The 12,367-nt window shown below is 36.0% G+C and overlaps 1 protein-coding gene across 1 annotated transcript; it reads right to left on the bottom strand.

Moving 5' to 3' along the window:
• Positions 1-3,880: 3,880 nt before the first annotated feature.
• LOC129747518 (uncharacterized) lies at positions 3,881-7,703 on the bottom strand. The gene is made up of 3 exons (XM_055741776.1): positions 7,528-7,703; positions 4,307-4,586; positions 3,881-4,250 (listed from the first exon to the last, which is right to left on the bottom strand). The coding sequence occupies exons 1-3, from the start codon at positions 7,563-7,565 to the stop codon at positions 4,071-4,073; spliced, it is 498 nt and encodes a 165-aa protein (XP_055597751.1). The 5' UTR covers positions 7,566-7,703; the 3' UTR covers positions 3,881-4,070.
• Between the last annotated feature and the right edge of the window lie 4,664 nt (positions 7,704-12,367).

Genomic DNA, 12,367 nt, shown 5'->3' with positions numbered 1-12,367 from the left:
CTATTTCCGTCCCAATACCGACCTGTCTACCTATGCGACGCATTGTACGGCCATTAACGGCATAATGCAAGCCACAGCTGTAAACGATATTGTAGTTGTTGCTGGTGACTATAATTTCCCGAATCTTTCGTGGAATTTCGACGAAACTTCCAATGGATATCTTCCCGTAAATGCATCCACCGAACAAGAATTGGCTGTTATCGAAACCACTCTAGCTGCTGGCCTTTCTCAGATGTGCTCTCGAGAGAACGTCAACGGTAGAGTTCTGGATTTGATTTTTATGAACAAACCAGATGTAACTGACATTGTTGATCCACCTAGTTCAATTTTACCCACTGATCGCCATCACAGACCACATGTTATAATATTTGATTGCTTCGACGATAATGTCTTGATTGACGACGATTACCGTCACGACCTTGATTTTGGAAGATGTAATTATGTCCCAGTAATTGAAACACTAGCATCAATAGATTGGACACACCTTATTGAACATCTCTGCCCTGATGAAGCTGTTTCCGTTTTCTATGATCATCTGCTAAGGACAGTTGCGCTTCACACTCCCAGAAAACGTCCTTCCCGAAAATCATACAAACAGCCGTGGTGGAACACAGAGCTTCGCCTTTCTCGTAATAGATTGCGCAGAATACGTAAACGATATTTTCGGAACAGAACTGCAGCAAACAAAGCTGACCTAGTATCAATGGAAGCCGAATACTCAGCGCTACGTAATACCGTATTCAGACGATATATAAATAATGTGGAACGGGAAATGAAAAATAGGCCATCAGAATTCTGGAAATTCATAAAATCTCGACGTTCCGTCAACAGTTTTCCATCGCGAGTCTCACTTGACGGTCGGTCATCTGAAACTACCCGTGAATCTGCTGATCTGTTTGCTGAATTCTTCAAGAGTGTATATTCTTCACATAGCCCACCGGCCGTCAACGAGTATTCCGAAGCATTGCCTAGCTTTGACATAAACCTTCCTCAGCCTATTTTAACCAACCGTGAAGTCTTGACAGCCCTCAAATCTGTTGATCCAACAAAAGGACCCGGCCCAGACGGTATTCCACCGTCTTTTATACTAGCAATCGCAGAAACACTCGCCGAACCACTGCGCATTATATTCAATCGATCTCTAAATGATGGTATTTTTCCTAGTATCTGGAAAACCGCTGCCATAACCCCAATCCATAAATCGGGAAATATTCATGGAGTGGAGAATTATAGACCCATTTCGATACTCTGTTGTCTGTCAAAAGTTTTTGAAACACTACTATACGAGCGACTTTATAATGCTGCTAAACCAATTTTATCAGAATATCAACACGGTTTTATCGCAGACACCATATACCCAGACTGATCAGTGGCGGTTGAGCCCATACAACTACAAATCGCCCAGAACCATACGCCATCTATCGGGGCATCGTGAAACCATTGTGCTTCATCAAGAAAAAAAAAATGCACTTGATAATTAACAAGCCAAATGAAAACTTGTTTGATTGAATCACCTATGAGTATTTGAAATTCTTTTTAGAATATTTTCAATTTGTTTTTGTCTTCAATGTTGAACTGTTTACTCTAATTTACTGTATCATGATAAGAAATGAATGTTGTACACACCATGCCCGTTGATCGATTTAGATGAAAAAATACAAAACTTACGTTGTATCGGTCCTTAGTTTAGAGCCAATTATTTTGGTATTCAGCTTTGATTTCGAAATTTATCCGGCTGAGTGACAGTTTGAAATTTATAATGTCCGCATTAAATAATTCATTGAGTTCTGAATTGTTCGTCTTATTCTGTTTGTTTATAGTTTACTACGACAAAAAAAAACAAACTTCATAATATGATTTATTATATCCTTGAAAAACTTGAATTCCAATCAATCTTAGCTGTTTTGGCTAACATCTAGATTGGTTTGAGGAGTGAAATACATTATCGTTGAAATGATTAGAACTTGTTTAGACAATTTGCAAAAAAAGATTAAGTAGAATAATAAATATGACGAATGTATTGGCCTGCGCTTTAATCATATTTACTTTTTTTTTTTTGTTTCAATTATAGTCGTTTTACAATCTTTATAGCATTCGCGACTTTATCAACGTTGCAGTTGGCGGATTGTTATTGAAAAACTATCCGGTACAACTGTGTTCGATGTTTACTCTTGGGCTCGAACTCGCGGACATCGGCTCAGGAGGCAACAGACTTGCCAACTGAGCTATATCACAAGCCTTAACCATATTTACTGCTGGTAGTGTTCGTGATATAATGCTGGTTGTTTCAATAAAATTTATATTTCGATTTAGAAATATAACCTCAGAAACTTTTTTAGCCTTATTCTGGACTAGGGGAAAATTAGCCTAAAAAGCCTAATTTTTTAGACATTTTTTCCATCTTTTTCCGTTCAACTTTTTCTCTAAGAAATTTTTGGAAAACAAGGTCAAATATCCACTGAATTTGAGACATTTAAAAATGTCTGTTTCAAATCCATTTCTCCTTGTTTCTAAAAAACTTTCACGGTTGAAATTTAACCAAATGTTTTAATTCAAAGTTATGTTTAAATCATAGTCTTTAAGTAATGAATCCATTCTTCAAAAAATTTTAATTTTGAATGAAGTTCATTTCATGTGAATAAGCAATAATTTCACTGTATTATTTATCGAATTCAATACTTTTCCACACAGCCGAAACGAATTTTGAATGGTAAAAGAACATTACTCTCTTGATGCAAACGAAGATGATTTTTATTTTCTTGTTGTTGCATGAAATGTCAAATAGCGTATGCCTGTGTGAGTGAATTCGTTTTATGTTTTGATTTTGATGTGACGAACTCACGTTTGTTTTTTTATACCCATTGATAGCATCGATTACACGTGCGATATTCGATAAATGGTTCGAAATTTGACCAACAACAATAATGAAAACGGGTAAAACACTTTGTCAGTGTTGTTTATCTTCGAGAAGTATACCGGCCGGAAAACTCGATCGCTAAGATCCAACGATTGGAGGATAAGGCTGAGGCCAAGGCCGCTGGCAAGGAGGAACCTCCGGCAAAGAAAACCAACCCCTGCGGCAGGGCGCCAACACCGTCGTCAAACTAGTCGAGCAGAAGAAGGCTCAGCTGGTGATGATCGTTCACGATGCTGACACCATTGAGCTGGTCATCTACCTACCGGCTCTGTGCCGAAAGTTTGGTATTCAGTTCTGCATCATCAAGGACAAGTTCCGACTGGGAACGTTGGTGTTCCATCAAGATCTGCACCTGTGTTGCTCTGACCCAAGTGGACAACTCCGACCGTGCCAATCTGTCCAATTAAACCATCTATACCAATTTCAACGATCTCTACGAGGAGATCCGCAAGCACTGGGTAGGTGGTCTGCTCGGGCCGAAGAGTATGGCCTGCATCGCCAAGCTGGATAGGCTCAGGCTCGGGAACTTACCCGAGGAACTTACCGGGTATTTCTTTTGTTTCAATGACAATCAATAAAGTGTAAGCTTAATTAGTTTTATTGGTATCTTCAACTTATCAACAGAACATGAAAAGCTAAGCTATTATCACTAAACTCGGATGGGTGAGACTGTTTGTCAAGAATCATCATTTTGTCAACCAACGCACTTGATTAGAAATTGTTCTAAATTTGCGAGAAAATGTTTACAAATGCATCATCTCGAGGTTCAAAATATTGTTTCGAAAACCGCTGGGCTGTAAAAGGGCTAAATAGATATTTGGAAAAGCAGACATTTTTCGAGTGTAACACATTTTTTTCAGAGAAAGGAAAAATTTTGAATTTATTGGAGAAAAAAAGTGAATAAAAACCTGACATCGGTTCTTTGTTGTAGATGAAGACTTGATGGTATATTTCGTTGTTGCGATTTTCATTCATTTCTTCTGTGAACAAAACATTGTTTTTCAAATTTTGTAAATATAGCCCCTACTTTTGTTTTATTCAGTTTTTGCAAACATCGGCATATGCGACGTTTCGGCTAGGAGAAGGTTTTAAGAAACTTTAGATTAAACAGTTTATTCAACAAAACTTTGTAGTTTAAGTTTATTATTCGAAACTACGGTAGCCTCAAAGTTACATATAATCTCGTCCATTCTTCTGATTTAAGAGTTCTAAACCAGTAACATAATTTAAAGCCATATCTATCTATCGTTGCCATCGGGGTGTCCATTTTTCGGGGGGAAGGAATGTTTTTCAAGAGCCCAATGCCCGGCTTCGATCCGATTGATGGGGTATCCTGCAGACAAAATCTTATTTTAATAACAAAAAATACATTAAAAAGAGACAAGTTACCGTATCACTGTGGGTGCCTACAACGGGAAGAATGGTTTTGAGCTCCTCAGGTCTCATGGTAAAAAAACCTCCTCCTGGGTCCCGAATTGTGTTGAAAAGTTTGGTTTCAGTAGCAACCCGGGCCGACCGGATATCGAACACCTTAATTAGTTTCCGGGTCATCTTCGGCCAAAAGAACTTCCGGAAGTAAAGGTGGTGAATTGGTGATTTCTGCCCAGGCTGGAGGTCCTCGGATCTCAGCAGCAGGATCAGAAAACTGCCACACCATGAAGGGATAAACCTAGAAGAGGGGAAAACTAGGTTAGAACACGCTGAAATTAATTAAAAGTAATTAAAAATATTACCCGTCGCATTTTATTCGTTTTTGTTGATGAGTGAGCAACCAATTCCCGATGATCGACAAGCCGCATTTCGGTTCCCGGTAATGAGAAACAATTGTTGCAAGTTCACCTCTAATTCGGTTAGCTAGTTCCGTATGAGAAAATTTTCTTTTTCGGTTTTCCCTCTTGAAAAATCGCAAAATAAATCCTGACTTTTGGTTGCAACTCGCATGCAGGCAATTATCATCTGCACTTTTGATTCCATATTGGGCCGCGGACTCAAAAACTGGATCAGGTAGGGAATCCTGTTCATTGCAAAAGAAAACAGCAAAATAACCTTGTGCCCGTAATAACTTTTTTACCAATCACTTTAGTTTAGTTTAGTTTCTTTATTCAGTTTTATGTACAAACATTTACATTTTTGATTTTATACTCCACTGGTTATACCGTTTTAGGAGTATATCCTATGCTAGCTAAACCCTAAAAAATCTATCTCCAACTAAAATGTTTTTATTTATGATTCCAGAATATAATAATTATAAATAAAGTAAAATATTTACACAAACAAAACAAAATTTAAAATAATATTTAATATTTAATAAACGTTTTTCTTGAATATTGAATTTCAGAGTAATCAAAACTATAATGTCAAAATATCATAAGATTTCAGTAGTGTTGATACTAAATGAGTTTGTAATAGGAATATCTTTAATTGCTTTTTCAACTGAACATTATTATTGAAAGGTCCACATCTTTCCTCAAAATAATAAAAAAATTTAACACCACGAAATGAAAGAGAGCGTTCACCAATTGTTGATACGATAATAGGCCGATCGAGTAAGTTTCTATTGCGTGTGAGGTATTGATGGTTGGTGCGATTGAAAGTTATATTGCAGTGAGTACTTTGAGTAAGACTTTGAAAAATGAAGCTACAAATTTGAATTAAGTATAAACCTCTAACTGGAATTATATTATTGTTACTATTGTAAAGATCAGCAGTGTGACTGCGGACAGGAAGATTGTATACAAGGCGTAGGATTCTGTTCTGTGTGATTTGGACTTTGTTGATCTGACTATTGCATGCGTTACCCCAGGTTGACACCAAGTATGTCAGTAACGAATGAAAAAGTGAATGATAAATTGTTATTAATACATCAGTTGGTACTCCCCTTCTAATTTTACATACAATGCCCCTAATTTTATTTAACTTTGTTAATAAGTGACTAATATGTTGGTTCCAACTTAAATGTTCATCGAGAATAATACCAAGGTATTTACATTCTTTGACAACTTTAACACTTGGAAATGTGGATTTAGTAATTAGTAAGGAATTCGACAAAGAACGATAACCAGATTTGAAATTTAATATGTTGGATTTATCAAGATTAAGTGTCAGTTTATTAATACGGAAGTAATCACTAAGCAGAGTCAGGTCGCTGCATACATTATAATCGTTAGTAGTATGACTATCACTATGGTAAAAAGTCGATGAGTCATCAGCAAAGAGTCTTAATTCTCCTTTTAAAGGTAAAAGAGCCATATCGTTGAGGTAGATAATAAAAAATAGTGGTCCTAAAACAGATCCTTGTGGAACACCAATATTTATAGATAGTGTCGAGCTACGGTGGCTATTCAAGCTGACGTATTGCGATCGGTTTGTCAAATAATTTTTAAATAAATCTAAGGCTGTACCACGAACTCCAGCAGAGAAAAGTTTTTCCAAAAGAATATCTCGGTTCACAGTATCAAACGCTTTGGATAAGTCTAGGAATAACCCAAGAACATTTTCTTTTTTGTCGAGGCTTAATTGAATGCTGTTAGTGAGTTCAATCACAGCGTTGGTTGTAGAAGATTTCTCTCTGAAACCGTATTGCATCGAATAAAAGAAAGAATTGTTGTTTAAAAAGGAAATCAATCGTTTAGAAAGTATTTTTTCAAAAACTTTGTTGATCGTAGGGAGAACTGAGATTGGTCTATAATTATTGCAAAGTGATGGATTGCCTGATTTGTAAACTGGGATTACTTTAGCAATTTTTAAATTAGTGGGGTATATTCCATTTTGAATGCAAAGGTTAAAAATATTACTTAAAACTGGACTGATAACATCAACTATGGCTTTTAACAGATAAACACTTATATTATCATGTCCAGCGCTCGTATTATTTGAAAATGATTTGATCAAACTAGTTATTTCCATCTCATCTGTAGGTTCTAAAAATATTGTACTGTTATTGAAATTTAAAGTGTTGTATTTATTTATTGAGTCAGTGCTGTTTGATGTATGTTTAGAAGCCATAATTTGCCCAATCGATGAAAAATATTTATTGAATTCATTGGAAATCAACTGTTTATTTGAAATTATGGTGTTAGAATCTAAATCATGAATTTCATTTACTAACGATGATTTTGCAACACGACCCAGCACTTCATTTATGTTTTTCCATGTTTCTTTTGAGTTTTTGGAATTTGCAAATTTGTTTGTGTAATAATTATGTTTCAAAGTTTGCGAATAAATTTTAATCCTGTTATCCAAGTCATTTATCTTCACATTTAGATGATCAACTGACTTCCCTTTTTTTAAACACTTCTTTCTCTTATCCCTTACGTTTTTGTTCCAATTTATAAGTTTTAATAGTTGATCCGACATCCATGGAGTGAGTTTTTCTGAGGAAGATTTTATTTTTAATTTTTTGGTGCATTCGTGTAAAGTTTTTAAGACTGTTGTGGAAAAGTAATCATAGAATTGGTTTGGCTCCTCAAAATGACTCATATAAGCTGGTGAAAAACGCATTGTGAGAAGTTGATTCATTCTTTGAAAATCGGTTTTGTATTTGAACTTTTCTTTGTGTTGCCTGTCTAGCGTTAAAGGAAAATGAGTGTAGATAAAATTACCCCACTTACCTTGGAATAGAACCGGCTGTCGTCGTTGAGCGATCCATTTTAGAACCGGTAATGGAAAAGTTCAGGAATATTTAACCTCCGTCGACCTCCGAATATATCCTCCGTCGAGATTCCGATGACCGAAAACGCCGAAAACGCATAGAAAAACTGGTTCCGCCGATGCCGTCTTGAATTTGCCGAGATTTTTTTTCTTCTTTTTTCTACACTACACGCAAATGCACGTTTACTCAAACGTTGATTATTTTGCTGTTTTTCGATAGCTGATTGCCTCAATCAGCAGTTTGTGGTTTAATGTATTTTATTTATAGTTGAATGCCCAAAATGAATCATACGATATAGTTGCATCTATCATATTGACAATTGAATCAATTATACCGTTACAGTTGAATCTATTATATTTACAGTTGGTTGCGTAAGGCCAAGCAGCAGTTTATAGTTGAATCTATTATACTTATAGTTGAATGCCTAAAATCAATCATACAATTGTAGTTGAACCTATCGTTGTTACAGTTGAATCAATTACAGTTGAATCCATTATACTCATAGTTGATCGCTTAAGGTCAATAAGCAGTTTGTAGTTTAGCCTATTATATTTATAATCGAATACGAAAAAATCAACTGCACTTCGATGATTGGTGTAGTTAGCTGAAATAATTGGAACAACTGTCGTCTTTTTTCTCCGTGAACGCAATAAGGCTTAATTCATTTTTTGATCTCATGGATTCTTCTTGTGAATTCACAGTGTGTGGTTTTCAACCTGGACCACAATGGAGTTGTTAGAAAATGGTTGTTTTTCAACCACAACACAATAAGGCTTAATTCGTTTTTTGATCTCATGGATTCTTCTTGTGAATTCACAGTGTGTGGTTTTCAACCTGGACCACAATGGAGTTGTCAGAAAATGGTTGTTTTTCAACCACAACGCAATAAGGCTTAATTCATTTTTTGATCTCATGGATTCTTCTTGTGATTTCACAGTGTGTGGTTTTCAACCTGGACCACACTGGAGTTGACAGAAAATGGTTGTTTTTCAACCACAACTCAATAAGGAAGTGGAGCGAAAAATCTCAAGTTTTCATTCGCTCAAAAATAAAATTGGTTTGATTAAATCATCGACTAGTAAGTCAACCAGGGACTGAAAACAGCATGAACACAGTGTTGCAGGATATGTACTGTGGTGTGTTTGAGATATGAGTTTCTTCACACATCGTTCTAAGTGAGTTTCCTAATGTCAAACATACCACCAATGTAACATAAATTATGAAAGTAATTGTAACGTTTTGTTAAGATCGTAAACAATTCTAGATTTCCGTAACCTGAACTAATAGCTGAATAAGCTTTATGGTTGAATTTTAACCACATTCGGTTAATGCGCTCTAATTCGAAAATGGTTTTTAGTGGTTTTTTAACCATACCGTGTTTTTTTTTAAACAAAAGTAGGTAATCAAAAACAACCGTGTTCATCTCTAGATTAAAAAAAACAAATAGCACAATGCAAATGTGTGCGTGATATATTAATAGCGTTTCAATATATACACAATAATAGTTATGTTTGTGTAAAAAAAAATCCTTTTGTGTAAGTGGCCGTTAGTTTCACGATAACCCGTAGATAGCGCTGCGGAAAACGCGCCAAAATCAGCCTTCAGTGGTCAGTCTGGGTATATGGTGTCTGCGGTTTTATGAAGAATAGATCTACGGTTTCAAATCTTATGAGCTATTCCGCTACACTATATACTGCTGTTAGCAAAAAACAACAAGTGGACGCCGTTTATATTGACTTCTCCAAAGCATTTGATAAGGTTCCTCATGAGATCGCAATCCGTAAAATTGTACGCTACGGCTTCCCATCGTGGTCTACAAAGTGGCTGCTCTCGTACCTGACAAACAGACGAGCATTTGTAAATTTACGGGGAATCCAGTCTCAGCCATTTGAAGTTCCCTCCGGCGTCCCTCAGGGAAGCCACTTAGGACCACTCATCTTCATTATTTTTGTGAACGATCTTGCCTGGATACTCAAATCCTCAAAACTAATGTACGCAGACGACCTTAAAATATTCAGAAATATCGAATCACTTATGGACTGTGCAGCACTTCAAGCAGACATCTCGACTCTTCTGAATTGGTGCAGGTGTCATGGAATGGTAGCTAATACTAGTAAATGCAGATGCATTACGTTCTGTAAAACGAGAGAACCGTTACGTTTTAACTATGCAATGGATACAGTGGAAATGGAACGAGTGGATTCGATCAAAGATCTTGGCGTTATATTCGATCGCAAACTATGCTATTTTGGGTTTCATCCGTAGGAACACTGCAGACTTTGAAGATATTTATTGTCTGAAAGCGATTTTCTGTGCTCTGGTGCGTAGCGTTTCAGAATATGCCGTGGCAGTTTGGACCCCTCATCAGGCAGTACAAATCGAACGACTGGAAAGGGTACAAAAGAGGTTCCTACGATTTGCACTCCGTCGATTGCCTTGGAATGATGCCGTTCGACTGCCACCATATGCAGAAAGATGCAATCTGATATCTCTTGAAACCCTTCGCTGGAGGCGAACGTACATTCAAAGAATGTTCGTTTTTGACTTGTTAACGAATAATATAGACTGTCCCCAATTGCTGCAAAACATTAACATTCACGCGCCAGCTAGACGACTTCGTCAACAGAACTTTCTGTGGATACCATACAGCCGCACCGTCTTCGCACAAAATCATCCTCTGTATAACTGTTGTCGTGTTTTCAATGAAGTGTCAAACGTTTTTAACTTTAACATTTCCAAAGATATATTTAAGAATAGTATACGTAGTTCTAGAAATTAATACATGTTTAGTTTAAGATATGTTTGTGTGATTACTATCAAAGACATTAATAATAAAATAAAATAAATCCGTTAGAACCAAACCAATTGTGGAAGGATTTCTAATTGAAGAGAAAAAAGTATGCCCATTAGGATATTCAACAGTATAATAACCTGCAGAGCAGTCATTAAACAAAATATTCCCATTAGAATTTGTTGAAATATTACTCCAAGATCGGTGTTTTGCATTAAAGTCACCAATAATAAAAAAATAGATTTATTTCTGGTGAGATTTTGTAAATCTCCCTTCGAAAAATTTTTCTGTTCACCGCTACATTGAAATGGCAAATATGCGGCAATAAATATAATCTTCCCCATATACGTTACTAATTCAATTCCAATTGTTTCAAAGACTTTTGTATTGAAAGAAGGAAGAATTCTAAATTTGAGACGACTATTGATGACAATAGCTACACCCCCACCTTGTCGATCAAGTCGATCATTTCGCAAAATTTTAAAGAAAGCATTGCTTTTCAAGTTATTGTCTGACTTTAAAAAAGTTTCAGTGATTGCAAAAATATGCATGTTTTGGGTTTTCAAAAATAAAAAGAACTCATCTTGGTTAGCCAGCAAAGATCTGGCGTTCCAATTCAAAATATTTGAACATTTATTTGGATCTATGAGGGAATCGTAAAGTCATAATAATTTTGTTAGCATAATTAAAAGAAGTTTGGAAAGCTTCAAACATTGAATTTGCTTTCAACATAAGTTGCATCATTTCCATTGAATTTTGATGCAAAAATTTTAATTTTTCCTCGGTAATCTCACCCAAATCAACAAAATTGTTAGGATCAGAAAATTAAGGAGAAGAACAGGTTTTTGAATTTCGGGGATTTTCCCAAGCCTTCGCATGAACGTTGAGACTTGGTTTTTTCCCATTAGTTATACCCGAAGAGGGCAGCCCATTTTCAACCACCTCTGAGAACGTTAAACAACGTCTCTTTGGCGCTGAATCAGCACAGGAAACATCAAAATAACTTTGGGCATTACCAAGACGTGATTCTAAAGTAGACCGAGGCTGACCGCGAACAGGCAGGTTGTTTGTCGGCCTGACGTTTGAAGATGAAAAAGAGGAAATAGAAGAAGAAAATTTTCTAACAACTTTGAGATTTTCCTTTAAGCAATAATTGTTGCCCTAACGGGACAATCTATGGAATTTGAGGAATGATTACCTGCACAATTCGCACACTTCAAGAATTCTATTTCTGATTTATCACCACCAAAAAGGCATTCAGATTTTTCATGGTCGAATGAGCCGCAAAACATGCATCTGGCATTCATTCTACAATTTTTAGTGCCGTGACAAAAAGTTTGACAACGGCAACATTGGGTTATGTTTTGAAGAAAATCGCTGGAACATTTTCGAAATGGTTCAAATTTGTCTCGACAATGAAACATAAGACGAGCATTTTCAAGAATTTGCAAATTATTAACCTGATCCTTTATTAAATGTATCAAATAAAGCTCAGGAGCAAAACCAACACAACAGGTATTATTCGTGTTGGTTCATTTCCTCATTTGAATTACTTGAATCGTAGAAAACCCTAACAAAGAATTTAATTCCGTTGTGATTTTATCCGGTGTCTGATCGCCGGTGAGACCACAAAGTACAACTTTTATTGGACGATCATTTTTAGTGTCGTATGTCAAATAATAGTGTTTTTTGTTATTCAAATAATTTAAAATTTTTGAAAATCATTAAAAAAAAGTTCACGAATATACGAGTAGTTCTTTTTCGACCGATCTGGAAAGAAATCTTCACATCCTTGACGGAAGTGACGATTTCTTTCCGAAAGGCTTTGAAGTCAGGAATCGTGACGGTGATTGGTGGAACATTTTCATTTTCAAGAAAATCAGAAGAAGATGGTTTCTTAGTATTCTTATCAGATTTAAATATGAATTTTTTCGTATCACCAATGTTATGAAGGACATCGATTGAATTGGAAATTTCAACTTTTTTGGCAGATGGTCCTGGATTAGGT

Source organism: Uranotaenia lowii, chromosome 2 (genome assembly GCF_029784155.1).
Source record: "Uranotaenia lowii strain MFRU-FL chromosome 2, ASM2978415v1, whole genome shotgun sequence".
NCBI lineage: Eukaryota > Metazoa > Arthropoda > Insecta > Diptera > Culicidae > Uranotaenia > Uranotaenia lowii.
Note: the sequence above shows the minus strand (reverse complement) of the source record. Positions and strands in the feature narration are given on the sequence as shown.